This window comes from Nerophis ophidion, linkage group LG13 (assembly GCF_033978795.1).
Source record: "Nerophis ophidion isolate RoL-2023_Sa linkage group LG13, RoL_Noph_v1.0, whole genome shotgun sequence".
Lineage (NCBI taxonomy): Eukaryota > Metazoa > Chordata > Actinopteri > Syngnathiformes > Syngnathidae > Nerophis > Nerophis ophidion.
In genome coordinates this window covers 59412332-59438011 of record NC_084623.1, presented here as the reverse complement: position 1 = coordinate 59438011, position 25680 = coordinate 59412332, and the positions used below count along the sequence as shown (strand labels likewise).

General features: G+C 41.8%; 1 protein-coding gene across 1 annotated transcript in view; it reads left to right on the top strand.

Annotated features, from left to right (window-relative positions):
* The window catches only part of atm (ATM serine/threonine kinase), a 119029-nt gene that overhangs the window by 82195 nt on the left and 11154 nt on the right, over positions 1–25680 (top strand). Inside the window, exons 55-61 of the mRNA XM_061919303.1 lie at positions 2320–2460; positions 5375–5491; positions 8055–8204; positions 8276–8441; positions 14466–14552; positions 14617–14731; positions 16128–16191. Of these exons, the coding sequence (XP_061775287.1) occupies positions 2320–2460; positions 5375–5491; positions 8055–8204; positions 8276–8441; positions 14466–14552; positions 14617–14731; positions 16128–16191 (840 nt within the window). The remainder of the gene's footprint in view (positions 1–2319; positions 2461–5374; positions 5492–8054; positions 8205–8275; positions 8442–14465; positions 14553–14616; positions 14732–16127; positions 16192–25680) is intronic.

The following is a 25680-nucleotide window of genomic DNA, read 5'->3' as shown; positions in this document are numbered from 1 at the left end:
ATGCAAGCGGTCCTGCAGAGTGTTTACTTGTGTGTGATATCATGTGTGAGACAAGCAGTCTTCCAGCGTGTTTGTATGTGTGATATCATGTGCGATACAAGTGGTCTTCCAGCGTGTTTGTGTGTGTGATATCATGTGCGAGACAAGCGGCCCTGCAGTGTGTTCACTTGTGTGTGATATCATGTGCGATACAAGTGGTCCTACAGCGTGTTTGCTTGTGTGTGATATTATGTGCGATACAAGGAGTCCTGCAGCGTGTTTACTTGTGTGTGATATATTTTACGATACAAGCAGTCCTGCACCGTGTTTACACGTGTGATATCATGTGCGATACAAGCATTCTGCATTGTGTTTTCTTGTGTGATATCATGTGCGATACAAGCCCTCCTTCAACGTGTTTACATGTGATATCATGTGCGATACAAGCAGTCTGCATCGTGTTTTCTTGTGTGTGATATCATGTGCGATATAAGCAGTCCTGCATCGTGTTTACTTGTATGTGATATCATGTGCGATACAAGCAGTCTGCATCGTGTTTTCTTGTGTGTGATATCATGTGCGATATAAGCAGTCCTGCATCGTGTTTACTTGTATGTGATATCATGTGCGATACAAGCGTCTGCATCGTGTTTTCTTGTGTGATATGTGCGATATAAGCAGTCCTGCATCGTGTTTACTTGTATGTGATATCATGTGCGATACAAGCAGTCTGCATCAGGTTTTCTTGTGTGTGATATCATGTGCGATACAAGCAGTCCTGCAGCGTGTTTACTTGTGTGATATCATGTGTGAATGAAGCTGTCCTGCAGCGTATTTATTGTGTGTGATACCATGTGCAATACAAGCCCTCCTTCAACGTGTTTACATGTGTGATATCATGTGCAGTCTGCATCGTGTTTTCTCGTGTGTGGTATCATATGCAATACAAGCAGTCCTGCAGCATGTTTACTTGTATGTGATATCATGTGCAATACAAGCAGCCTGTATCGGGTTTTCTTGTGTGAGATATAATGTGCAATACAAGCAGCCCTGCAGCATGTTTACTTGTGTATGATGGGGCGGTTTAGCTCGGTTGGTAGAGTGGCCGTGCCAGCAACCTGAGGGTTGCAGGTTCGATTCCCGCTTCCGCCATCCTAGTCACTGCCGTTGTGTCCTTGGGCAAGACACTTTACCCACCTGCTCCCAGTGCCACCCACACTGCTTTAAATGTAACTTAGATATTGGGTTTCACTATGTAAAGCGCTTTGAGTCACTAGAGAAAAGCGCTATATAAATATAATTCACGCAATTCACGATATCATGTGTGATACAAGCAGTCCGGAAGAGTGTTTACTTGTATGTGATATCATGTGTGATACAAGCAGTCTGCATCGGGTTTTCTTGTCTGTGATATCATGTGCGATACAAGCAGCCCTGCAGTGTGTTTACTTGTGTGTGATATCATGTGCGATACAAGCAGTCTTGCAGAGTGTTTTCTTGTGTGTGATATCATGTGCGATACAAGCAGTCTTGCAGAGTGTTTTCTTGTGTGTGATATCATGTGCGATACAAGCAGTCCTGCAGAGTGTTTACTTGTGTGTGATATCATGTGCGATATAAGCAGTCTTGCAGAGTGTTTACTTGTGTGTGATATCATGTGCGATATAAGCAGTCTTGGAGAGTGTTTACTTGTCCTCCAATTAACACACAATTTCTTCTATTTCACTAAAGTCATCTAAAAAAGGTAAACATGCTCAGCTACAGGCTTCTAGGAGCTTGCAGCTCCACAACAGCTAAGCACACAATAGCACACAGGCTAGACATGTGTAATAAGCATTGAACAATAAAAGAGGACATTAGTCAATATAAACAATTAAATAATTATACTTACACATGACTTACACATACGGAGTTTCCAAGGCAGAAGTGTATTAGAACATGTTCCGTGTCTGTATCATTGGGCTCCCTGCATCATGAATGATGTGTTGCCAAAACAATTAGCGCTCCACTTCAACTTAAAGACAGTATAAGTTCATTCCAGACGGTTAGTAATAAATATTATTTTTCATTGCTCTGTTTGACTCTTTTCACTCCATCAAACTTCTTCTGACATTCCACACTTCTAAAGGATACTTGCATCTACTATGACCTGTGCTGATATCTGATAGGATTTGTGTGGTATCAGCCAGTATTATTGTAGGTGAAATATTACATTTGTGTGCTACTTGAAGTCATCAAAGATTATTTACAGGTGTAATATTCAACATGTTAGTTTTGACTTCACCCCTGAACTATTCTGTCTGTCATCAATAATCCAACTATGTGTCTTCCTTTTCAAAGGTGGATCCGTCAGGTTGCTATGACGACGTGGTAACCATCAGATCCTTCGTACCTCACTACCACCTGGCGGGAGGTGTCAACTTGCCCAAGATCATCGACTGTGTGGGCTCGGACGGCAGGAGCAGGAGGCAGCTGGTCAAGGTGCGTGCGCAAAAATGTCTGTGACTCTTTGAGTCTTTAGTCAATAAAGAAGCATGACTTGTGTGTGGACCTCACAAACATGCTTTATAATCCAGGCAGTGTGTGTGTGTGTTTGTGTGTGTGTGTGTGTGTGTGTGTGTGTGTGTGTGTGTGTGTGTGTGTGTGTGTGTGTGTGTGTGTGTGTGTGTGTGTGTGTGTGTGTGTGTGTGTGTGTGTGTAAAACACTAATCATTGACTATTCCACACAGTCCTCATCAAATATATATTTCTAGGGACCGAATGTCCCTTAGGGACAGAGGACCCTATTGAATTTCTAGCTTTTTATTCTTTCTTTATTATTATTATTCCGCATCTTTGAGCTGTAATTTGACCCCCTTAACATGCTTCAAAACTCCCCAAGTTTGACACACACATCAGGACTGGCAAACATTGCGATTTAATCAAAAAAACCTAACCCCAAAACTAAAAATTGCGCACTAGCGCCTCCTAGGAAGAAAATACAGCCTAATCTGCCTGTAACTTCTAGTAGGAATGTTGTAACGACAGGAAACAAAAACCTCTATGTAGGTCTCACTTAGACCTACATTTCATACACTAACATCCTTCAGCAAAAATCAACAGGAAGTTTGCAATTCCCCCTTCAAAACAAAAGTTTTGTAAAAAACGGTCACCTTTGCATCTTTGAGCTGTAATTTGACTCCCTTAACATGCTTCAAAACTCCCCAAGTTTGACACACACATCAGGACTGGCAAACATTGCGATTTAATCAAAAAAACCTAACCCCAAAACTAAAAATTGCGCACTAGCGCCTCCTAGGAAGAAAACACAGACTAAACTGCCTGTAACTTCTAGTAGGAATGTCGTAGCGACAGGAAACAAAAAACTCTATGTAGGTCTCACTTAGACCTACATTTCATACACTGACATCCTTCAGCAAAAATCAACAGGAAGTTTGCAATTCCCCCTTCAAAACAAAAGTTTTATAAAAAAACGGTCACCTTTGCGTCTTTGAGCTGTAATTTGACCCCCTTAACATGCTTCAAAACTCACCAAACTGGACACACACATCAGGAATGGCAAAAATTGCGATATGATAAAAAAAACCTAACCCCAAAACTCAAAATTGCACTCTAGCGCCCCCCAGGAATAAAACACAGATAAAACTGCTCCTTGGAAGAAAACACAGGCAAAACTGCCTGTCACTTCCAGTAGGAATGTTGTAGCGACATGAAACCACAACCTCTATGTAGGTCTCACTTAGACCTACATTTCATACACTGACATCCTTCAGCAAAAATCAACAGGAAGTTTGCCATTCCCCCTTCAAAACAAAAGTTTTGTAAAAAACTGGTCACCTTTTTTCAAACATTATCTCCTCTGAACGCGTTTGTCGTGTCAGCTTCAAACTACCACAGGAGAGAGATTGAACTCTTCTGATTAAAAGTTGATGAAATAGTTTTAATCACTGATACGGTTTTGATTTTATCAGTCTTCAAAGAAACATTTCAAAGATGGCCGCCGTGCGCAGACATAGTGAGGGAGACGTTTTTTGGGTTGTTTTTTTTCCATACCGTCTGCTGCTGTTGCGCACGCACCAACATTCGTGAGGGAGGGGCTGTGATGGTCGATACCAAGATGGCTGCCAGGTGGCGTAGTTAAGCCGATATGTTTTAAAGTTGTCCTTTGCCTGCGGACTGTTGTGGCATTTTTATGCTACGGTAAAGACAATGAATGGCCCGGTTTTGATTTTATTAGCCTTCAAAGAACCGCTGCGCTGAAAAACATTTCTAAGATGGCGGCCGTGCGCTCACACAGAGAGTTACACGTTTTTTTTCAGTTTTTTTTTCCTACCGCTCCCAGCATGTAATCTTCTAAATGGCATAAACGCGCTAGTGACACAATATTTGAATAATATTAACATTAGTTGTGCTTCGCCGTCGTGTGAAATTATTTGTTAAGATGGCTGCCGGCTAGCTAGCGCTTATCCGGGCTTGGGTCGCGGGGGCAGCAGCCAAAGCAGTCCCGTCCATCGCTGCCTGCAGCTTTAATTATTACATGTTTTTTTAGGACCGATATCGATTAGTAGTCCAGAAGGCCGATAATCCATCCATTTTATACCGCTTTAAAGATGAATATTATATGTCAGTAAACATCTGTTGTAGTTTTTAACATTAAATGTCGGAAAGGTGAACAAGTAGTGACGATATCTTTTATTTTGTGTTTAATTCATCATCAAAAAACATCTTTATTACGTGTGCCTAAGAGGAGCATCAACATTTTATTTTGAATTATGGAACATCTCCTGGGAAAATTGATCAAAATATGTCATTTTTCTACTCATCTTCTCCATTTTATACTATTTGATAAAACTTTATGTATTTAATACTTAACCTGAAATATTGTCAACATTTCAATGACAACAATTCCAGATCATAGTTGAGATATTTTTCAAGATGGCTTTCATCATTACAGAAAGTATGAGAAAGTGTGAGCTGCTGCCTCACCTTCTTTACGTACACAATCATCTCATATTTGTCAAGATTTTTACACAAAGTTTGCATTTGTCTGTCACCTTCATGTCCATCTCTGTCCTGTTATTTGATTGAATGACGGAACATGAAACTCGTGGCGCTCCTTTAATGTTTTCTACGAAGGCTTTGCACTAGCCATAAAACGACCAGGAAGATGCCAGGAAAGAAGGACAAAAACGGGATTTCCCGCAAATAACTGTTAAGACTCATTTTAAATACTGGTATCATATGTGTATGTATTGTATCTGCTGATGTACTTCTGTTAGATTTGTAAAAAAGAAAGGCCGATACCGATCTAGGTCAAAATGCCAAATATCAGCGCAGTGGGTGGATGTCTACTGTTTCATGTTGTGTGTGCTGACCTTTGACCTCTGTGCGACAGGGCAAGGATGACCTGCGCCAAGATGCGGTCATGCAGCAGGTGTTCTCCATGTGCTCCATGTTGCTGCAGCGCAACATGGACACTCGGAAGAGGAAACTCAACATCAGGCGATACAAGGTTACACCTATCACTGCTTTCTATCATATCTGCTCATCTGACACTGCTTGATATCAGGACTGGCTGTATCGCACGTGATCTCACACACGAGTAAACATGTTACAAGACTGCTTGTATCGTACATGATATCACACACAAGTGAACACATTGCAGGACTGCTAGTATTGCACATGATATCACACTCAAGTGAAAATGTTAGAAGACTGCTTGTATCGCACATGATGTCACACACAAGTGAACACATTGCAGGACTGCTTACTACTTGTATCGCACATGATATCACACACAAGTGAAAATGTTACAAGACTGCTTGTATCGCACATGATGTCACACAAGTGAATAGACTGCAGGACTGCTTACTACTTGTATCGCACATGATATCACAAGTGAACAGGTTACAAGACTGCTTGTATTGCACATGATGTCACACACAAGTGAACACAGTATTGCATATGATATCACACATAAGTAAGCACGCTGCAGGACTGCTTGTATCGCACATGATATCACACACAAGTAAACGCACTGCAGGACCTCTTGTATCGCACACGATATCACACGCAAATGAACATATTACAAGACTTCTTGTATCGTACATGATGTCACACACACAAGTATATAGACTGCAGGACTGCTTGTATCGCACGGGGTATCACACACAAATTAACATGCTGCAAGACTTCATGAACTGTACATGATATCACACACAAGTTAACACGTTACAAGACTGCTAGTATCGCACATTATATCACACATAAGTAAAAATGTTGTGGACCGCTTGTATCACACATGATATCACAAACAAGTTAACGCACTGCAGGACCTCTTGTATCGCACAGGATATCACACACAAGTAAAGATGTTGCAGGACTGCTAGTATTGCACATGATATCACATACAAATGAACACATTGCAGGACTGCTAGTATTGCACATGATATCACACACAAGTGAACATGTTACAAGACTGCTTGTATCGCACATGATGTCACACAAGTGAATAGACTGCAGGACTGCTTACTAGTATCGCACATGATATCACAAGTGAACAGGTTACAAGACTGCTTGTATCGCACATGATGTCACACACAAGTGAACACACTACAGGACTGCTAGTATTGCATATGATATCACACACAAGTAAGCACGCTGCAGGACTGCTTGTATCGCACATGATATCACACGCAAGTAAACGTGTTGCAGGACTGCTTGTATCACACATGATATCACACACAATTAAAGCACTGCAGGACCTCTTGTATCGCACACGATATCACACGCAAGTGAACATATTACAGGACTTCTTGTATCGTACATGATGTCACACACACAAGTATATAGACTGCAGGACTGCTTGTATCGCACGGGATATCACACACAAGTTAACATGCTGCAAGACTTCATGAACTGTACATGATATCACACACAAGTTAACATGTTACAAGACTGCTAGTATCGCACATTATATCACACATAAGTAAAAATGTTGTGGACCGCTTGTATCACACATGATATCACAAACAAGTTAACGCACTGCAGGACCTCTTGTATCGCACAGGATATCACACACAAGTAAAGATGTTGCTGGAATGCTAGTATTGCACATGATATCACATACAAATGAACACATTGCAGGACTGCTAGTATTGCACACGATATCACACACAAGTGAACATGTTACAAGACTGCTTGTATCGCACATGATGTCACACAAGTGAATAGACTGCAGGACTGCTTACTAGTATCGCACATGATATCACAAGTGAACAGGTTACAAGACTGTATCGCACATGATGTCACACACAAGTGAACACACTACAGGACTGCTAGTATTGCATATGATATCACACACAAGTAAGCACGCTGCAGGACTGCTTGTATCGCACATGATATCACACACAAGTGAACACACTACAGGACTGCTAGTATTGCATATGATATCACACACAAGTAAGCACGCTGCAGGACTGCTTGTATCGCACATGATATCACACACAAGTAAACGTGTTGCAGGACTGCTTGTATCACACATGATATCACACACAATTAAAGCACTGCAGGACCTCTTGTATCGCACATGATGTCACACACACAAGTAAATAGACTGCAGGACTGCTTGTATCGCACGGGATATCACACACAAGTTAACATGCTGCAAGACTTTATGAACTGTACATGATATCACACACAAGTTAACATGTTACAAGACTGCTAGTATCGCACATAAGTAAAAACGTTGCAGGACTGCTTGTATCACACATGTTATCACAAACAAGTTAACGCACTGCAGGACCTCTTGTATCGCACAGATATCACACACAAGCAAACACGTTGCAGGACCGCTTGTATCGCACATGATATCACACCAGTGAACGCCCTGCAGGACCGCTTGTATCGCACAAGATATCACACACAAAGTAAACATGTTGCTGGACTGCTTGTATCGCACGTGATATCACACACATGCGAGCAGGTGGCATCCCACACTTGCTGATACAGGACCAACATCAGCATGGTATCAGGACATACTCAATCACTAAAGAGAGCGTATCGATCATGTTTAGGTAGTTCCCTTCTCGCAGTGCAGCGGGGTTCTAGAATGGTGTTCTGGCACGGTTCCCCTGGGAGAGTTCTTAGTGGACCCCAACAAAGGAGCCCACAAACGCTATCGGCCTCAGGACGCGTCCAGCCTGGCGTGCCGCAAGAAGATGATGGTAATGTCAGCCATCAATTACCCAGCAGCCCTTGCTCTCCCTCCTCACCGCTCTTTCTCCTCGGCCGCCAGGAGGCTCAGAGGCTGGGTTCTGACCACAAGCTGCAGGTCTTCATGGAGGTCTGCTCACACTTCAAGCCCGTCTTCCGCTACTTCTGCATGGAGCGCTTCTTGGACCCCGCCGTCTGGATGGAGAGACGCCTGGCCTACACCCGCAGTGTGGCCACCTCCTCCATAGGTAGGAACACCACCTTTCAAAGGTGTGACCACCTCCTCCATAGGTAGGAACACCACCTTTCAAAGGTGTGACCACCTCCTCCATAAGTAGGAACACCACCTTTCAAAGGTGTGGCCACCTCCTCCATAAGTAGGAACACCACCTTTCGAAGGTGTGACCACCTCCTCCATAGGTAGGAACACCACCTTTGGAAGGTGTGGCCACCTCCTCCATAAGTAGGAACACCACCTTTCGAAGGTGTGACCACCTCCTCCATAAGTAGGAACACCACCTTTCGAAGGTGTGACCACCTCCTCCATAGGTAGGAACACCACCTTTGGAAGGTGTGACCACCTCCTCCATAGGTAGGAACACCATGTTTGGAAGGTGTGGCCACCTCCTCCATAAGTAGGAACACCACCTTTCGAAGGTGTGGCCACCTCCTCCATAGGTAGGAACACCATGTTTGGAAGGTGTGACCACCTCCTCCATAAGTAGGAACACCACCTTTGGAAGGTGTGACCACCTCCTCCATAAGTAGGAACACCACCTTTGGAAGGTGTGACTACCTCCTCCATAAGTAGGAACACCACCTTTGGAAGGTGTGACTACCTCCTCCATAAGTAGGAACACCACCTTTGGAAGGTGTGACCACCTCCTCCATAAGTAGGAACACCATGTTTGGAAGGTGTGACCACCTCCTCCATAGGTAGGAACACCACCTTCATAGGTAGGAACACCACCTTTCAAAGGTGTGGCCACCTCCTCCATAAGTAGGAACACCACCTTTCGAAGGTGTGACCACCTCCTCCATAGGTAGGAACACCACCTTTGGAAGGTGTGACCACCTCCTCCATAAGTAGGAACACCACCTTTGGAAGGTGTGACCACCTCCTCCATAGGTAGGAACACCATGTTTGGAAGGTGTGGCCACCTCCTCCATAAGTAGGAACACCACCTTTCGAAGGTGTGGCCACCTCCTCCATAGGTAGGAACACCATGTTTGGAAGGTGTGACCACCTCCTCCATAAGTAGGAACACCACCTTTGGAAGGTGTGACCACCTCCTCCATAAGTAGGAACACCACCTTTGGAAGGTGTGACTACCTCCTCCATAAGTAGGAACACCACCTTTGGAAGGTGTGACTACCTCCTCCATAAGTAGGAACACCACCTTTGGAAGGTGTGACCACCTCCTCCATAAGTAGGAACACCATGTTTGGAAGGTGTGACCACCTCCTCCATAGGTAGGAACACCACCTTCATAGGTAGGAACACCACCTTTCAAAGGTGTGACCACCTCCTCCATAAGTAGGAACACCACCTTTAGGAGTTGTGACCACCTCCTCCATAAGTAGGAACACCATGTTTGGAAGGTGTGACCACCTCCTCCATAGGTAGGAACACCACCTTTGGAAGGTGTGACCACCTCCTCCATAGGTAGGAACACCACCTTTGGAAGGTGTGACCACCTCCTCCATAAGTAGGAACACCACCTTTGGAAGGTGTGACCACCTCCTCCATAAGTAGGAACACCACCTTTGGAAGGTGTGACCACCTCCTCCATAAGTAGGAACACCATGTTTGGAAGGTGTGACCACCTCCTCCATAAGTAGGAACACCACCTTTGGAAGGTGTGACCACCTCCTCCATAAGTAGGAACACCACCTTTCGAAGGTGTGACCACCTCCTCCATAGGTAGGAACACCACCTTTGGAAGGTGTGGCCACCTCCTCCATAAGTAGGAACACAACCTTTCGAAGGTGTGACCACCTCCTCCATAGGTAGGAACACCACCTTTGGAAGGTGTGACCACCTCCTCCATAGGTAGGAACACCATGTTTGGAAGGTGTGGCCACCTCCTCCATAAGTAGGAACACCACCTTTCGAAGGTGTGGCCACCTCCTCCATAGGTAGGAACACCATGTTTGGAAGGTGTGACCACCTCCTCCATAAGTAGGAACACCACCTTTGGAAGGTGTGACCACCTCCTCCATAAGTAGGAACACCACCTTTGGAAGGTGTGACTACCTCCTCCATAAGTAGGAACACCACCTTTGGAAGGTGTGACTACCTCCTCCATAAGTAGGAACACCACCTTTGGAAGGTGTGACCACCTCCTCCATAAGTAGGAACACCATGTTTGGAAGGTGTGACCACCTCCTCCATAGGTAGGAACACCACCTTCATAGGTAGGAACACCACCTTTCAAAGGTGTGGCCACCTCCTCCATAAGTAGGAACACCACCTTTCGAAGGTGTGACCACCTCCTCCATAGGTAGGAACACCACCTTTGGAAGGTGTGACCACCTCCTCCATAAGTAGGAACACCACCTTTGGAAGGTGTGACCACCTCCTCCATAGGTAGGAACACCATGTTTGGAAGGTGTGGCCACCTCCTCCATAAGTAGGAACACCACCTTTCGAAGGTGTGGCCACCTCCTCCATAGGTAGGAACACCATGTTTGGAAGGTGTGACCACCTCCTCCATAAGTAGGAACACCACCTTTGGAAGGTGTGACCACCTCCTCCATAAGTAGGAACACCACCTTTGGAAGGTGTGACTACCTCCTCCATAAGTAGGAACACCACCTTTGGAAGGTGTGACTACCTCCTCCATAAGTAGGAACACCACCTTTGGAAGGTGTGACCACCTCCTCCATAAGTAGGAACACCATGTTTGGAAGGTGTGACCACCTCCTCCATAGGTAGGAACACCACCTTCATAGGTAGGAACACCACCTTTCAAAGGTGTGACCACCTCCTCCATAAGTAGGAACACCACCTTTAGGAGTTGTGACCACCTCCTCCATAAGTAGGAACACCATGTTTGGAAGGTGTGACCACCTCCTCCATAGGTAGGAACACCACCTTTGGAAGGTGTGACCACCTCCTCCATAGGTAGGAACACCACCTTTGGAAGGTGTGACCACCTCCTCCATAAGTAGGAACACCACCTTTGGAAGGTGTGACCACCTCCTCCATAAGTAGGAACACCACCTTTGGAAGGTGTGACCACCTCCTCCATAGGTAGGAACACCATGTTTGGAAGGTGTGGCCACCTCCTCCATAAGTAGGAACACCACCTTTCGAAGGTGTGGCCACCTCCTCCATAGGTAGGAACACCATGTTTGGGAGGTGTGACCACCTCCTCCATAAGTAGGAACACCACCTTTGGAAGGTGTGACCACCTCCTCCATAAGTAGGAACACCACCTTTGGAAGGTGTGACTACCTCCTCCATAAGTAGGAACACCACCTTTGGAAGGTGTGACTACCTCCTCCATAAGTAGGAACACCACCTTTGGAAGGTGTGACCACCTCCTCCATAAGTAGGAACACCATGTTTGGAAGGTGTGACCACCTCCTCCATAGGTAGGAACACCACCTTCATAGGTAGGAACACCACCTTTCAAAGGTGTGACCACCTCCTCCATAAGTAGGAACACCACCTTTAGGAGTTGTGACCACCTCCTCCATAAGTAGGAACACCATGTTTGGAAGGTGTGACCACCTCCTCCATAGGTAGGAACACCACCTTTGGAAGGTGTGACCACCTCCTCCATAGGTAGGAACACCACCTTTGGAAGGTGTGACCACCTCCTCCATAAGTAGGAACACCACCTTTGGAAGGTGTGACCACCTCCTCCATAAGTAGGAACACCACCTTTGGAAGGTGTGACCACCTCCTCCATAAGTAGGAACACCATGTTTGGAAGGTGTGACCACCTCCTCCATAGGTAGGAACACCACCTTCATAGGTAGGAACACCACCTTTCAAAGGTGTGACCACCTCCTCCATAAGTAGGAACACCACCTTTAGGAGTTGTGACCACCTCCTCCATAAGTAGGAACACCACCTTTGGAAGGTGTGACCACCTCCTCCATAAGTAGGAACACCACCTTTGGAAGGTGTGACCACCTCCTCCATAGGTAGGAACACCACCTTCATAGGTAGGAACACCACCTTTCAAAGGTGTGACCACCTCCTCCATAAGTAGGAACACCACCTTTAGGAGTTGTGACCACCTCCTCCATAGGTAGGAACACCACCTTTAGGAGTTGTGACCACCTCCTCCATAAGTAGGAACACCACCTTTGGAAGGTGTGACCACCTCCTCCATAAGTAGGAACACCACCTTTGGAAGGTGTGACCACCTCCTCCATAGGTAGGAACACCACCTTTGGAAGGTGTGACCACCTCCTCCATAACGAGGAACACCACCTTTGGAAGGTGTGACCACCTCCTCCATAACGAGGAACACCACCTTTGGAAGGTGTGACCACCTCCTCCATAGGTAGGAACACCACCTTCATAGGTAGGAACACCACCTTTCAAAGGTGTGACCACCTCCTCCATAAGTAGGAACACCACCTTTAGGAGTTGTGACCACCTCCTCCATAGGTAGGAACACCACCTTTAGGAGTTGTGACCACCTCCTCCATAAGTAGGAACACCACCTTTGGAAGGTGTGACCACCTCCTCCATAAGTAGGAACACCACCTTTGGAAGGTGTGACCACCTCCTCCATAGGTAGGAACACCACCTTTGGAAGGTGTGACCACCTCCTCCATAGGTAGGAACACCACCTTTAGGAGTTGTGACCACCTCCTCCATAGGTAGGAACACCACCTTTAGGAGTTGTGACCACCTCCTCCATAACGAGGAACACCACCTTTGGAAGGTGTGACCACCTCCTCCATAGGTAGGAACACCACCTTTGGAAGGTGTGACCACCTCCTCCATAAGTAGGAACACCACCTTTGGAAGGTGTGACCACCTCCTCCATAAGTAGGAACACCATGTTTGGAAGGTGTGGCCACCACCTCCATGTTTGGAAGGTGTGACCACCACCTCCATGTTTGGAAGGTGTGACCACCACCTCCATGTTTGGAAGGTGTGACCACCACCTCCATGTTTGGAAGGTGTGACCACATCCTCCATGTTTGGAAGGTGTGACCACCACCTCCATGTTTGGAAGGTGTGACCACATCCTCCATGTTTGGAAGGTGTGACCACCACCTCCATGTTTGGAAGGTGTGACCACCACCTCCATGTTTGGAAGGTGTGACCACCACCTCCATGTTTGGAAGGTGTGACCACCTCCTCCATGTTTGGAAGGTGTGACCACCTCCTCCATGTTTGGAAGGTGTGACCACCTCCTCCATGTTTGGAAGGTGTGACCACCACCTCCATGTTTGGAAGGTGTGACCACATCCTCCATGTTTGGAAGGTGTGACCACCTCCTCCATGTTTGGAAGGTGTGACCACCTCCTCCATGTTTGGAAGGTGTGACCACCACCTCCATGTTTGGAAGGTGTGGCCACCACCTCCATGTTTGGAAGGTGTGACCACCTCCTCCATGTTTGGAAGGTGTGGCCACCTCCTCCATGTTTGGAAGGTGTGGCCACCTCCTCCATGTTTGGAAGGTGTGGCCACCTCCTCCATGTTTGGAAGGTGTGGCCACCACCTCCATGTTTGGAAGGTGTGACCACCTCCTCCATGTTTGGAAGGTGTGGCCACCTCCTCCATGTTTGGAAGGTGTGGCCACCTCCTCCATGTTTGGAAGGTGTGACCACCTCCTCCATGTTTGGAAGGTGTGACCACCTCCTCCATGTTTGGAAGGTGTGACCACCTCCATGTTTGGAAGGTGTGGCCACCTCCTCCATGTTTGGAAGGTGTGGCCACCACCTCCATGTTTGGAAGGTGTGGCCACCTCCTCCATGTTTGGAAGGTGTGACCACCTCCTCCATGTTTGGAAGGTGTGACCACCTCCTCCATGAGTAGGAACACCACCCTTCAAAGGTGTGGTCACTTCCTCCATAGGTAGGAACACCACCTTTGGAAGGTGTGACCACCTCCTCCATAGGTAGGAACACCACCTTTGGAAGGTGTGACCACCTCCTCCATAGGTAGGAACACCACATTTGGAAGGTGTGACCACCACCTCCATGTTTGGAAGGTGTGGCCACCACCTCCATGTTTGGAAGGTGATTCAGAAGGTAATGTTGTGACTTTGATGTAACTACAACCTTGTGGCCCACAGTGGGATACATCCTGGGTCTGGGGGACCGACACATCCAGAACATCCTGATAGACGAGCAGACTGCAGAACTGGTGCACATCGACTTAGGTACAGTTCTTGACCACACCGCTTCTTTGTGCGACAATCGCCATTGTTGTTGTCTTCCCTGCAGGTGTGGCCTTTGAGCAAGGCAAGATTCTGCCCACCCCCGAGACCGTGCCCTTCAGACTCACCAGGGACATTGTGGACGGCATGGGCATCACTGGAGTGGAGGGGGTCTTCAGGAGGTGAGAAGAGTCACAGGGATTGACTTGCAGGTCGCAGCCTGTGAAGAACTTTAGAAATATTATATTTATATGTCCAAACATTCTTTTTGAGCTTGTATTCTGAGAGAGCTGTTCAAAAACCTGACTCCTTATTATAGTTTTTTTTTTAATCAAGGAAAAAAGAGCAAACAGGTGAAATTTAAATCAATAAAAAGTTGTAATGTTGACTAATAACACAACATTTTTTTATTCATTTAAAATAGTAACTGCTCCAAAAATAATAATGAATCAAAATTGATGTAGTTATGGATTATTGACATATTCAAGGCTTCTATTACATCAAATGTTTTTAGGGAGAAAAATATTGCATATTTAGTCTTTTTGCCATTTAAAAATAATGGGCCTAAAACAGGAAAAAGAGAGCTTCAGATGGACAAATAGACCTGAAGCTGAGCTGGAGATTTAAGTGTTGACTAAAATATTATATGTGACCTTTTTTATGACTGAGACACTTCCGTGTCCCCCAAACCAAACTTGAGAAGAGCCCTAAAGCTAAAAAAATATATATATATACATATATATATATATATATTGTATTTGTTTTTAAATTGCAAAATATGAAAAAAGTGCTCTCATTTTTCTTTGTGGAAAAGTTCATCCAAAAACAAATATAAAATTGTTGCTAGTGTGTATAATATAGCCAAGAGTCATGGATACATTGCATTCTGGGTAAGTGTTATGTTGCGTTTATAATTTGTTACAGAGCCAATGTTCTCCAGACATGTGTTTGGTGTGGGTTCACAGAGTGTGGCGCATATTATTAAGAGTGTTAAAGTTGTTTTATATCACAACCGTTAGTGTGATCTGTATGGCCGTGGAACAAGACCCCTGGTCTACACACAGTTAAAGCTATAAAACCCTTCTGCCATTTTGAAAATGACGGCAGGGGAAGCGTCACTCATGACGTCACAAATTTGACCCGGCGGTTAAAGTAGTAAGCATGTGCTTATTAATATGTGGAGTGAGTTTTACCCGGCAGTATTTCAAGGCAGGCACATATTACATGCTCGGCGGCTATTCAAGGAAATACGGTATATAAAATGTAAAATATATAAAACAAAAATTTTAAAAATGTTAATATTTTTTTACCCCCCCAAAAAGTGTATCAAAATGCTGCCAAGCTTTCTTACTAATTTTCTAATCACTAAATTTGCATCTGCATTAAAAAAATGGCTCCCAAATGAACGGCTCACAAGTGAGAATCGGATCTCATCCTAAAAGAGCCGTTCAGAAGACTGGAAGGTGACACCTCTGGAGACAATCACACTTTAAAATGATGAAGAAGGGAAAACCAATCAAAGCTCAAGCAAAGATGAATTTCCAAAAGGAAACTTGAACCACATTTCTTTGTGATCAGATGTTGTGAGAAGACCATGGAGGTGATGAGGATCTCCCAAGAAGCTCTGCTCACCATTGTGGAGGTACCACACACACACACACACACACACACACACACACACATTGTGGAGGTACCACACACACACACACACACATTGTGGAGGTACCACACACACACACACACACACACATTGTGGAGGTACCACACACACACACACACACACATTGTGGAGGTACCACACACACACACACACACACACACACACACACACATTGTGGAGGTACCACACTCACACACACACACACACACACACACACACATTGTGGAGGTACCACACACACACACACACACATTGTGGAGGTACCACACACACACACACACACACACATTGTGGAGGTACCACACACACACACACACACACATTGTGGAGGTACCACACACACACACACACACACATTGTGGAGGTACCACACACACACACACACACATTGTGGAGGTACCACACACACACACACACACACACACACACACATTGTGGAGGTACCACACTCACACACACACACACATTGTGGAGGTACCACACACACACACACATTGTGGAAGTACCACACTCACACACACACATTGTGGAGGTACCACACACACACACATTGTGGAGGTACCACACACACACACACACACACACACACACATTGTGGAGGTACCACACACACACACACACACACACACGCACGCACACACACATTGTGGAGGTACCACACACACACACACATTGTGGAGGTACCACACACACACACATTGTGGAGGTACCACACACACACACACATTGTGGAGGTACCGCACACACACACACACACACACACACACACGCACACACACACACACAAACACACATTGTGGAGGTACCACACACAAACACACACACACACACATTGTAGAGGTACCGCACACACACACACACACACACACACATTGTGGAGGTACTACACCACACACACACTCCCGCGCACGCACACACACATTGTGGAGGTACCACACACACACACGCGCACACACACACACATTGTGGAGGTACCACACACACACACACACGATTAGAGGAGCGAATCTTTGGGCACCTAACGATTCCATCCGATTCTGATTCCTAGGCAACGATTCGATTCTCAATTCAAAGCGATTCTGGCAATTTATTATTTGATATAATAAATTTAAATAAACTTCTTCAAAACAAGTTAGAACTGCTAGCATGGAGATGTCCTAAAAACATGTATTCTTATATAAAATTACCTATATATGTATATATGTAGATATCCATATATATATATATATATATATATATATATACATATATATATATATATATATTATAATTATATATATTTTTTTTTACATCAACTTTTGAAAATGATGAATCGATATAGAATCGGGTGGGAAAACGATTGGGGATCCGGATGTGAATGTATTGTACCCTGACACGAGACCGGAACTGTCAGTGTTGTTGTTGTTGTGAGGAAAGTAGTGTAAGAAGTCTGTCTTCATATGTTGTTGTAAGGAAAGTAGTGTAAGAAGTCTGTCTTCATATGTTGTTGTAAGGAAAGTAGTGTAAGAAGTCTGTCTTCATATGTTGTTGTAAGGAAAGTAGTGTAAGAAGTCTGTCTTCATATGTTGTTGTAAGGAAAGTAGTGTAAGAAGTCTGTCTTCATATGTTGTTGTAAGGAAAGTAGTGTAAGAAGTCTGTCTTCATATGTTGTTGTAAGGAAAGTAGTGTAAGAAGTCTGTCTTCATATGTTGTTGTAAGGAAAGTAGTGTAAGAAGTCTGTCTTCATATGTTGTTGTAAGGAAAGTAGTGTAAGAAGTCTCTTCATATGTTGTTGTAAGGAAAGTAGTGTAAGAAGTCTGTCTTCATATGTTGTTGTAAGGAAAGTAGTGTAAGAAGTCTGTCTTCATATGCTGTTGTAAGGAAAGTAGTGTAAGAAGTCTCTTCATATGTTGTTGTAAGGAAAGTAGTGTAAGAAGTCTCTTCATATGTTGTTGTAAGGAAAGTAGTGTAAGAAGTCTGTCTTCATATGTTGTTGTAAGGAAAGTAGTGTAAGAAGTCTGTCTTCATATGTTGTTGTAAGGAAAGTAGTGTAAGAAGTCTGTCTTCATATGTTGTTGTAAGGAAAGTAGTGTAAGAAGTCTCTTCATATGTTGTTGTAAGGAAAGTAGTGTAAGAAGTCTGTCTTCATATGTTGTTGTAAGGAAAGTAGTGTAAGAAGTCTGTCTTCATATGTTGTTGTAAGGAAAGTAGTGTAAGAAGTCTGTCTTCATATGTTGTTGTAAGGAAAATAGTGTAAGAAGTCTCTTCATATGTTGTTGTAAGGAAAATAGTGTAAGAAGTCTCTTCATATGTTGTTGTAAGGAAAGTAGTGTAAGAAGTCTCTTCATATGTTGTTGTAAGGAAAGTAGTGTAAGAAGTCTGTCTTCATATGTTGTAAGGAAAGTAGTGTAAGAAGTCTGTCTTCATATGTTGTTGTAAGGAAAGTAGTGTAAGAAGTCTGTCTTCATATGTTGTTGTAAGGAAAGTAGTGTAAGAAGTCTGTCTTCATATGTTGTTGTAAGGAAAGTAGTGTAAGAAGTCTGTCTTCATATGTTGTTGTAAGGAAAGTAGTGTAAGAAGTCTGTCTTCATATGTTGTTGTAAGGAAAGTAGTGTAAGAAGTCTGTCTTCATATGTTGTTGTAAGGAAAGTAGTGTAAGAAGTCTGTCTTCATATGTTGTTGTAAGGAAAGTAGTGTAAGAAGTCTGTCTTCATATGTTGTTGTAAGGAAAGTAGTGTAAGAAGTCTCTTCATATGTTGTTGTAAGGAAAGTAGTGTAAGAAGTCTGTCTTCATATGTTGTTGTAAGGAAAGTAGTGTAAGAAGTCTCTTCATATGTTGTAAGGAAAGTAGTGTAAGAAGTCTCTTCATATGTTGTTGTAAGGAAAGTAGTGTAAGAAGTCTCTTCATATGTTGTTGTAAGGAAAGTAGTGTAAGAAGTCTCTTCATATGTTTTTGTAAGGAAAGTAGTGTAAGAAGTCTGTCTTCATATGTTGTAAGGAAAGTAGTGTAAGAAGTCTGTCTTCATATGTTGTTGTAAGGAAAGTAGTGTAAGAAGTCTGTCTTCATATGTTGTTGTAAGGAAAGTAGTGTAAGAAGTCTGTCTTCATATGTTGTTGTAAGGAAAGTAGTGTAAGAAGTCTCTTCATATGTTGTTGTAAGGAAAGTAGTGTAAGAAGTCTGTCTTCATATGTTGTTGTAAGGAAAGTAGTGTAAGAAGTCTCTTCATATGTTGTTGTAAGGAAAGTAGTGTAAGAAGTCTGTCTTCATATGTTGTTGTAAGGAAAGTAGTGCAAGAAGTCTGTCTTCATATGTTGTTGTAAGGAAAGTAGTGTAAGAAGTCTGTCTTCATATGTTGTTGTAAGGAAAGTAGTGTAAGAAGTCTGTCTTCATATGTTGTTGTAAGGAAAGTAGTATAAGAAGTCTGTCTTCATATGTTGTTGTAAGGAAAGTAGTGCAAGAAGTCTGTCTTCATATGTTGTTGTAAGGAAAGTATTGTAAGAAGTCTGTCTTCATATGTTGTTGTAAGGAAAGTAGTGTAAGAAGTCTGTCTTCATATGTTGTTGTAAGGAAAGTAGTGCAAGAAGTCTGTCTTCATATGTTGTTGTAAGGAAAGTATTGTAAGAAGTCTGTCTTCATATGTTGTTGTAAGGAAAGTAGTGTAAGAAGTCTGTCTTCATATGTTGTTGTAAGGAAAGTAGTGTAAGAAGTCTGTCTTCATATGTTGTTGTAAGGAAAGTAGTATAAGAAGTCTGTCTTCATATGTTGTTGTAAGGAAAGTAGTGCAAGAAGTCTGTCTTCATATGTTGTTGTAAGGAAAGTATTGTAAGAAGTCTGTCTTCATATGTTGTTGTAAGGAAAGTAGTGTAAGAAGTCTGTCTTCATATGTTGTTGTAAGGAAAGTAGTGTAAGAAGTCTGTCTTCATATGTTGTTGTAAGGAAAGTAGTGTAAGAAGTCTGTCTTCATATGTTGTTGTAAGGAAAGTATTGTAAGAAGTCTGTCTTCATATGTTGTTGTAAGGAAAGTAGTGCAAGAAGTCTGTCTTCATATGTTGTTGTAAAGAAAGTAGTGCAAGAAGTCTCTTGATATGTTGTTGTAAGGAAAGTAGTGCAAGAAGTCTGTCTTCATATGCTGTTGTAAGGAAAGTAGTGTAAGAAGTCTGTCTTCATATGTTGTTGTAAGGAAAGTAGTGTAAGAAGTCTGTCTTCATATGTTGTTGTAAGGAAAGTAGTGCAAGAAGTCTGTCTTCATATGTTGTTGTAAGGAAAGTAGTGTAAGAAGTCTGTCTTCATATGTTGTTGTAAGGAAAGTAGTGTAAGAAGTCTCTTCATATGCTGTTGTAAGGAAAGTAGTGTAAGAAGTCTGTCTTCATATGTTGTTGTAAGGAAAGTAGTGCAAGAAGTCTGTCTTCATATGTTGTTGTAAGGAAAGTAGTGCAAGAAGTCTGTCTTCATATGTTGTTGTAAGGAAAGTAGTGCAAGAAGTCTGTCTTCATATGCTGTTGTAAGGAAAGTAGTGCAATAAGTCTCTTCATATGTTGTTGTAAGGAAAGTAGTGTAAGAAGTCTGTCTTCATATGTTGTTGTAAGGAAAGTAGTGTAAGAAGTCTGTCTTCATATGTTGTTGTAAGGAAAGTAGTGTAAGAAGTCTGTCTTCATATGTTGTTGTAAGGAAAGTAGTGCAAGAAGTCTGTCTTCATATGTTGTTGTAAGGAAAGTAGTGTAAGAAGTCTGTCTTCATATGTTGTTGTAAGGAAAGTAGTGTAAGAAGTCTCTTCATATGTTGTTGTAAGGAAAGTAGTGTAAGAAGTCTCTTCATATGTTGTTGTAAGGAAAGTAGTGCAAGAAGTCTGTCTTCATATGTTGTTGTAAGGAAAGTAGTGCAAGAAGTCTGTCTTCATATGTTGTTGTAAGGAAAGTAGTGTAAGAAGTCTGTCTTCATATGTTGTTGTAAGGAAAGTAGTGTAAGAAGTCTGTCTTCATATGCTGTTGTAAGGAAAGTAGTGTAAGAAGTCTGTCTTCATATGCTGTTGTAAGGAAAGTAGTGTAAGAAGTCTGTCTTCATATGTTGTTGTAAGGAAAGTAGTGTAAGAAGCCTGTCTTCATATGTTGTTGTAAGGAAAGTAGTGCAAGAAGTCTCTTTATATGTTGTTGTAAGGAAAGTAGTGTAAGAAGTCTGTCTTCATATGTTGTTGTAAGGAAAGTAGTGTAAGAAGTCTGTCTTCATATATTGTTGTAAGGAAAGTAGTGTAAGAAGTCTGTCTTCATATGTTGTAAGGAAAGTTGTGTAAGAAGTCTCTTCATATGCTGTTGTAAGGAAAGTAGTGTAAGAAGCCTGTCTTCATATGTTGTTGTAAGGAAAGTAGTGTAAGAAGTCTGTCTTCATATGTTGTTGTAAGGAAAGTAGTGTAAGAAGTCTGTCTTCATATGTTGTTGTAAGGAAAGTAGTGTAAGAAGTCTCTTCATATGTTGTTGTAAGGAAAGTAGTGTAAGAAGTCTCTTCATATGTTGTTGTAAGGAAAGTAGTGTAAAAAGTCTCTTCATATGTTGTTGTAAGGAAAGTAGTGTAAGAAGTCTGTCTTCATATGTTGTTGTAAGGAAAGTAGTGTAAGAAGTCTGTCTTCATATGTTGTTGTAAGGAAAGTAGTGTAAGAAGTCTGTCTTCATATGTTGTTGTAAGGAAAGTAGTGTAAGAAGTCTGTCTTCATATGTTGTTGTAAGGAAAGTAGTGTAAGAAGTCTGTCTTCATATGCTGTTGTAAGGAAAGTAGTGTAAGAAGTCTGTCTTCATATGTTGTCGTAAGGAAAGTAGTGCAAGAAGTCTCTTCATATGTTGTTGTAAGGAAAGTAGTGCAAGAAGTCTCTTCATATGTTGTTGTAAGGAAAGTAGTGTAAGAAGTCTCTTCATATGTTGTTGTAAGGAAAGTAGTGCAAGAAGTCTCTTCATATGTTGTTGTAAGGAAAGTAGTGTAAGAAGTCTGTCTTCATATGCTGTTGTAAGGAAAGTAGTGTAAGAAGTCTGTCTTCATATGTTGTTGTAAGGAAAGTAGTGTAAGAAGTCTGTCTTCATATGTTGTTGTAAGGAAAGTAGTGTAAGAAGTCTGTCTTCATATGTTGTTGTAAGGAAAGTAGTGTAAGAAGTCTGTCTTCATATGTTGTTGTAAGGAAAGTAGTGTAAGAAGTCTGTCTTCATATGTTGTTGTAAGGAAAGTAGTGTAAGAAGTCTGTCTTCATATGTTGTTGTAAGGAAAGTAGTGTAAGAAGTCTGTCTTCATATGTTGTTGTAAGGAAAGTAGTGTAAGAAGTCTGTCTTCATATGTTGTTGTAAGGAAAGTAGTGTAAGAAGTCTGTCTTCATATGTTGTTGTAAGGAAAGTAGTGTAAGAAGTCTCTTCATATGTTGTTGTAAGGAAAGTAGTGTAAGAAGTCTGTCTTCATATGTTGTTGTAAGGAAAGTAGTGTAAGAAGTCTGTCTTCATATGCTGTTGTAAGGAAAGTAGTGTAAGAAGTCTCTTCATATGTTGTTGTAAGGAAAGTAGTGTAAGAAGTCTCTTCATATGTTGTTGTAAGGAAAGTAGTGTAAGAAGTCTCTTCATATGTTGTTGTAAGGAAAGTAGTGTAAGAAGTCTCTTCATATGTTGTTGTAAGGAAAGTAGTGTAAGAAGTCTGTCTTCATATGTTGTAAGGAAAGTAGTTTAAGAAGTCTGTCTTCATATGTTGTTGTAAGGAAAGTAGTGTAAGAAGTCTGTCTTCATATGTTGTTGTAAGGAAAGTATTGTAAGAAGTCTGTCTTCATATGTTGTTGTAAGGAAAGTAGTGCAAGAAGTCTGTCTTCATATGTTGTTGTAAGGAAAGTATTGTAAGAAGTCTGTCTTCATATGTTGTTGTAAGGAAAGTAGTGCAAGAAGTCTGTCTTCATATGTTGTTGTAAGGAAAGTATTGTAAGAAGTCTGTCTTCATATGTTGTTGTAAGGAAAGTAGTGCAAGAAGTCTGTCTTCATATGTTGTTGTAAGGAAAGTAGTGTAAGAAGTCTGTCTTCATATGTTGTTGTAAGGAAAGTATTGTAAGAAGTCTGTCTTCATATGTTGTTGTAAGGAAAGTAGTGTAAGAAGTCTGTCTTCATATGTTGTTGTAAGGAAAGTAGTGCAAGAAGTCTGTCTTCATATGTTGTTGTAAGGAAAGTATTGTAAGAAGTCTGTCTTCATATGTTGTTGTAAGGAAAGTAGTGTAAGAAGTCTGTCTTCATATGTTGTTGTAAGGAAAGTAGTGTAAGAAGTCTGTCTTCATATGTTGTTGTAAGGAAAGTAGTATAAGAAGTCTGTCTTCATATGTTGTTGTAAGGAAAGTAGTGCAAGAAGTCTGTCTTCATATGTTGTTGTAAGGAAAGTATTGTAAGAAGTCTGTCTTCATATGTTGTTGTAAGGAAAGTAGTGTAAGAAGTCTGTCTTCATATGTTGTTGTAAGGAAAGTAGTGTAAGAAGTCTGTCTTCATATGTTGTTGTAAGGAAAGTAGTGTAAGAAGTCTGTCTTCATATGTTGTTGTAAGGAAAGTATTGTAAGAAGTCTGTCTTCATATGTTGTTGTAAGGAAAGTAGTGCAAGAAGTCTGTCTTCATATGTTGTTGTAAGGAAAGTAGTGCAAGAAGTCTCTTGATATGTTGTTGTAAGGAAAGTAGTGCAAGAAGTCTGTCTTCATATGCTGTTGTAAGGAAAGTAGTGTAAGAAGTCTGTCTTCATATGTTGTTGTAAGGAAAGTAGTGTAAGAAGTCTGTCTTCATATGTTGTTGTAAGGAAAGTAGTGCAAGAAGTCTGTCTTCATATGTTGTTGTAAGGAAAGTAGTGTAAGAAGTCTGTCTTCATATGTTGTTGTAAGGAAAGTAGTGTAAGAAGTCTCTTCATATGCTGTTGTAAGGAAAGTAGTGTAAGAAGTCTGTCTTCATATGTTGTTGTAAGGAAAGTAGTGCAAGAAGTCTGTCTTCATATGTTGTTGTAAGGAAAGTAGTGCAAGAAGTCTGTCTTCATATGTTGTTGTAAGGAAAGTAGTGCAAGAAGTCTGTCTTCATATGCTGTTGTAAGGAAAGTAGTGCAATAAGTCTCTTCATATGTTGTTGTAAGGAAAGTAGTGTAAGAAGTCTGTCTTCATATGTTGTTGTAAGGAAAGTAGTGTAAGAAGTCTGTCTTCATATGTTGTTGTAAGGAAAGTAGTGTAAGAAGTCTGTCTTCATATGTTGTTGTAAGGAAAGTAGTGCAAGAAGTCTGTCTTCATATGTTGTTGTAAGGAAAGTAGTGTAAGAAGTCTGTCTTCATATGTTGTTGTAAGGAAAGTAGTGTAAGAAGTCTCTTCATATGTTGTTGTAAGGAAAGTAGTGTAAGAAGTCTCTTCATATGTTGTTGTAAGGAAAGTAGTGCAAGAAGTCTGTCTTCATATGTTGTTGTAAGGAAAGTAGTGCAAGAAGTCTGTCTTCATATGTTGTTGTAAGGAAAGTAGTGTAAGAAGTCTGTCTTCATATGTTGTTGTAAGGAAAGTAGTGTAAGAAGTCTGTCTTCATATGCTGTTGTAAGGAAAGTAGTGTAAGAAGTCTGTCTTCATATGCTGTTGTAAGGAAAGTAGTGTAAGAAGTCTGTCTTCATATGTTGTTGTAAGGAAAGTAGTGTAAGAAGCCTGTCTTCATATGTTGTTGTAAGGAAAGTAGTGCAAGAAGTCTCTTTATATGTTGTTGTAAGGAAAGTAGTGTAAGAAGTCTGTCTTCATATGTTGTTGTAAGGAAAGTAGTGTAAGAAGTCTGTCTTCATATATTGTTGTAAGGAAAGTAGTGTAAGAAGTCTGTCTTCATATGTTGTAAGGAAAGTTGTGTAAGAAGTCTCTTCATATGCTGTTGTAAGGAAAGTAGTGTAAGAAGCCTGTCTTCATATGTTGTTGTAAGGAAAGTAGTGTAAGAAGTCTGTCTTCATATGTTGTTGTAAGGAAAGTAGTGTAAGAAGTCTGTCTTCATATGTTGTTGTAAGGAAAGTAGTGTAAGAAGTCTCTTCATATGTTGTTGTAAGGAAAGTAGTGTAAGAAGTCTCTTCATATGTTGTTGTAAGGAAAGTAGTGTAAAAAGTCTCTTCATATGTTGTTGTAAGGAAAGTAGTGCAAGAAGTCTGTCTTCATATGTTGTTGTAAGGAAAGTAGTGTAAGAAGTCTGTCTTCATATGTTGTTGTAAGGAAAGTAGTGTAAGAAGTCTGTCTTCATATGTTGTTGTAAGGAAAGTAGTATAAGAAGTCTGTCTTCATATGTTGTTGTAAGGAAAGTAGTGCAAGAAGTCTGTCTTCATATGTTGTTGTAAGGAAAGTATTGTAAGAAGTCTGTCTTCATATGTTGTTGTAAGGAAAGTAGTGTAAGAAGTCTGTCTTCATATGTTGTTGTAAGGAAAGTAGTGTAAGAAGTCTGTCTTCATATGTTGTTGTAAGGAAAGTAGTGTAAGAAGTCTGTCTTCATATGTTGTTGTAAGGAAAG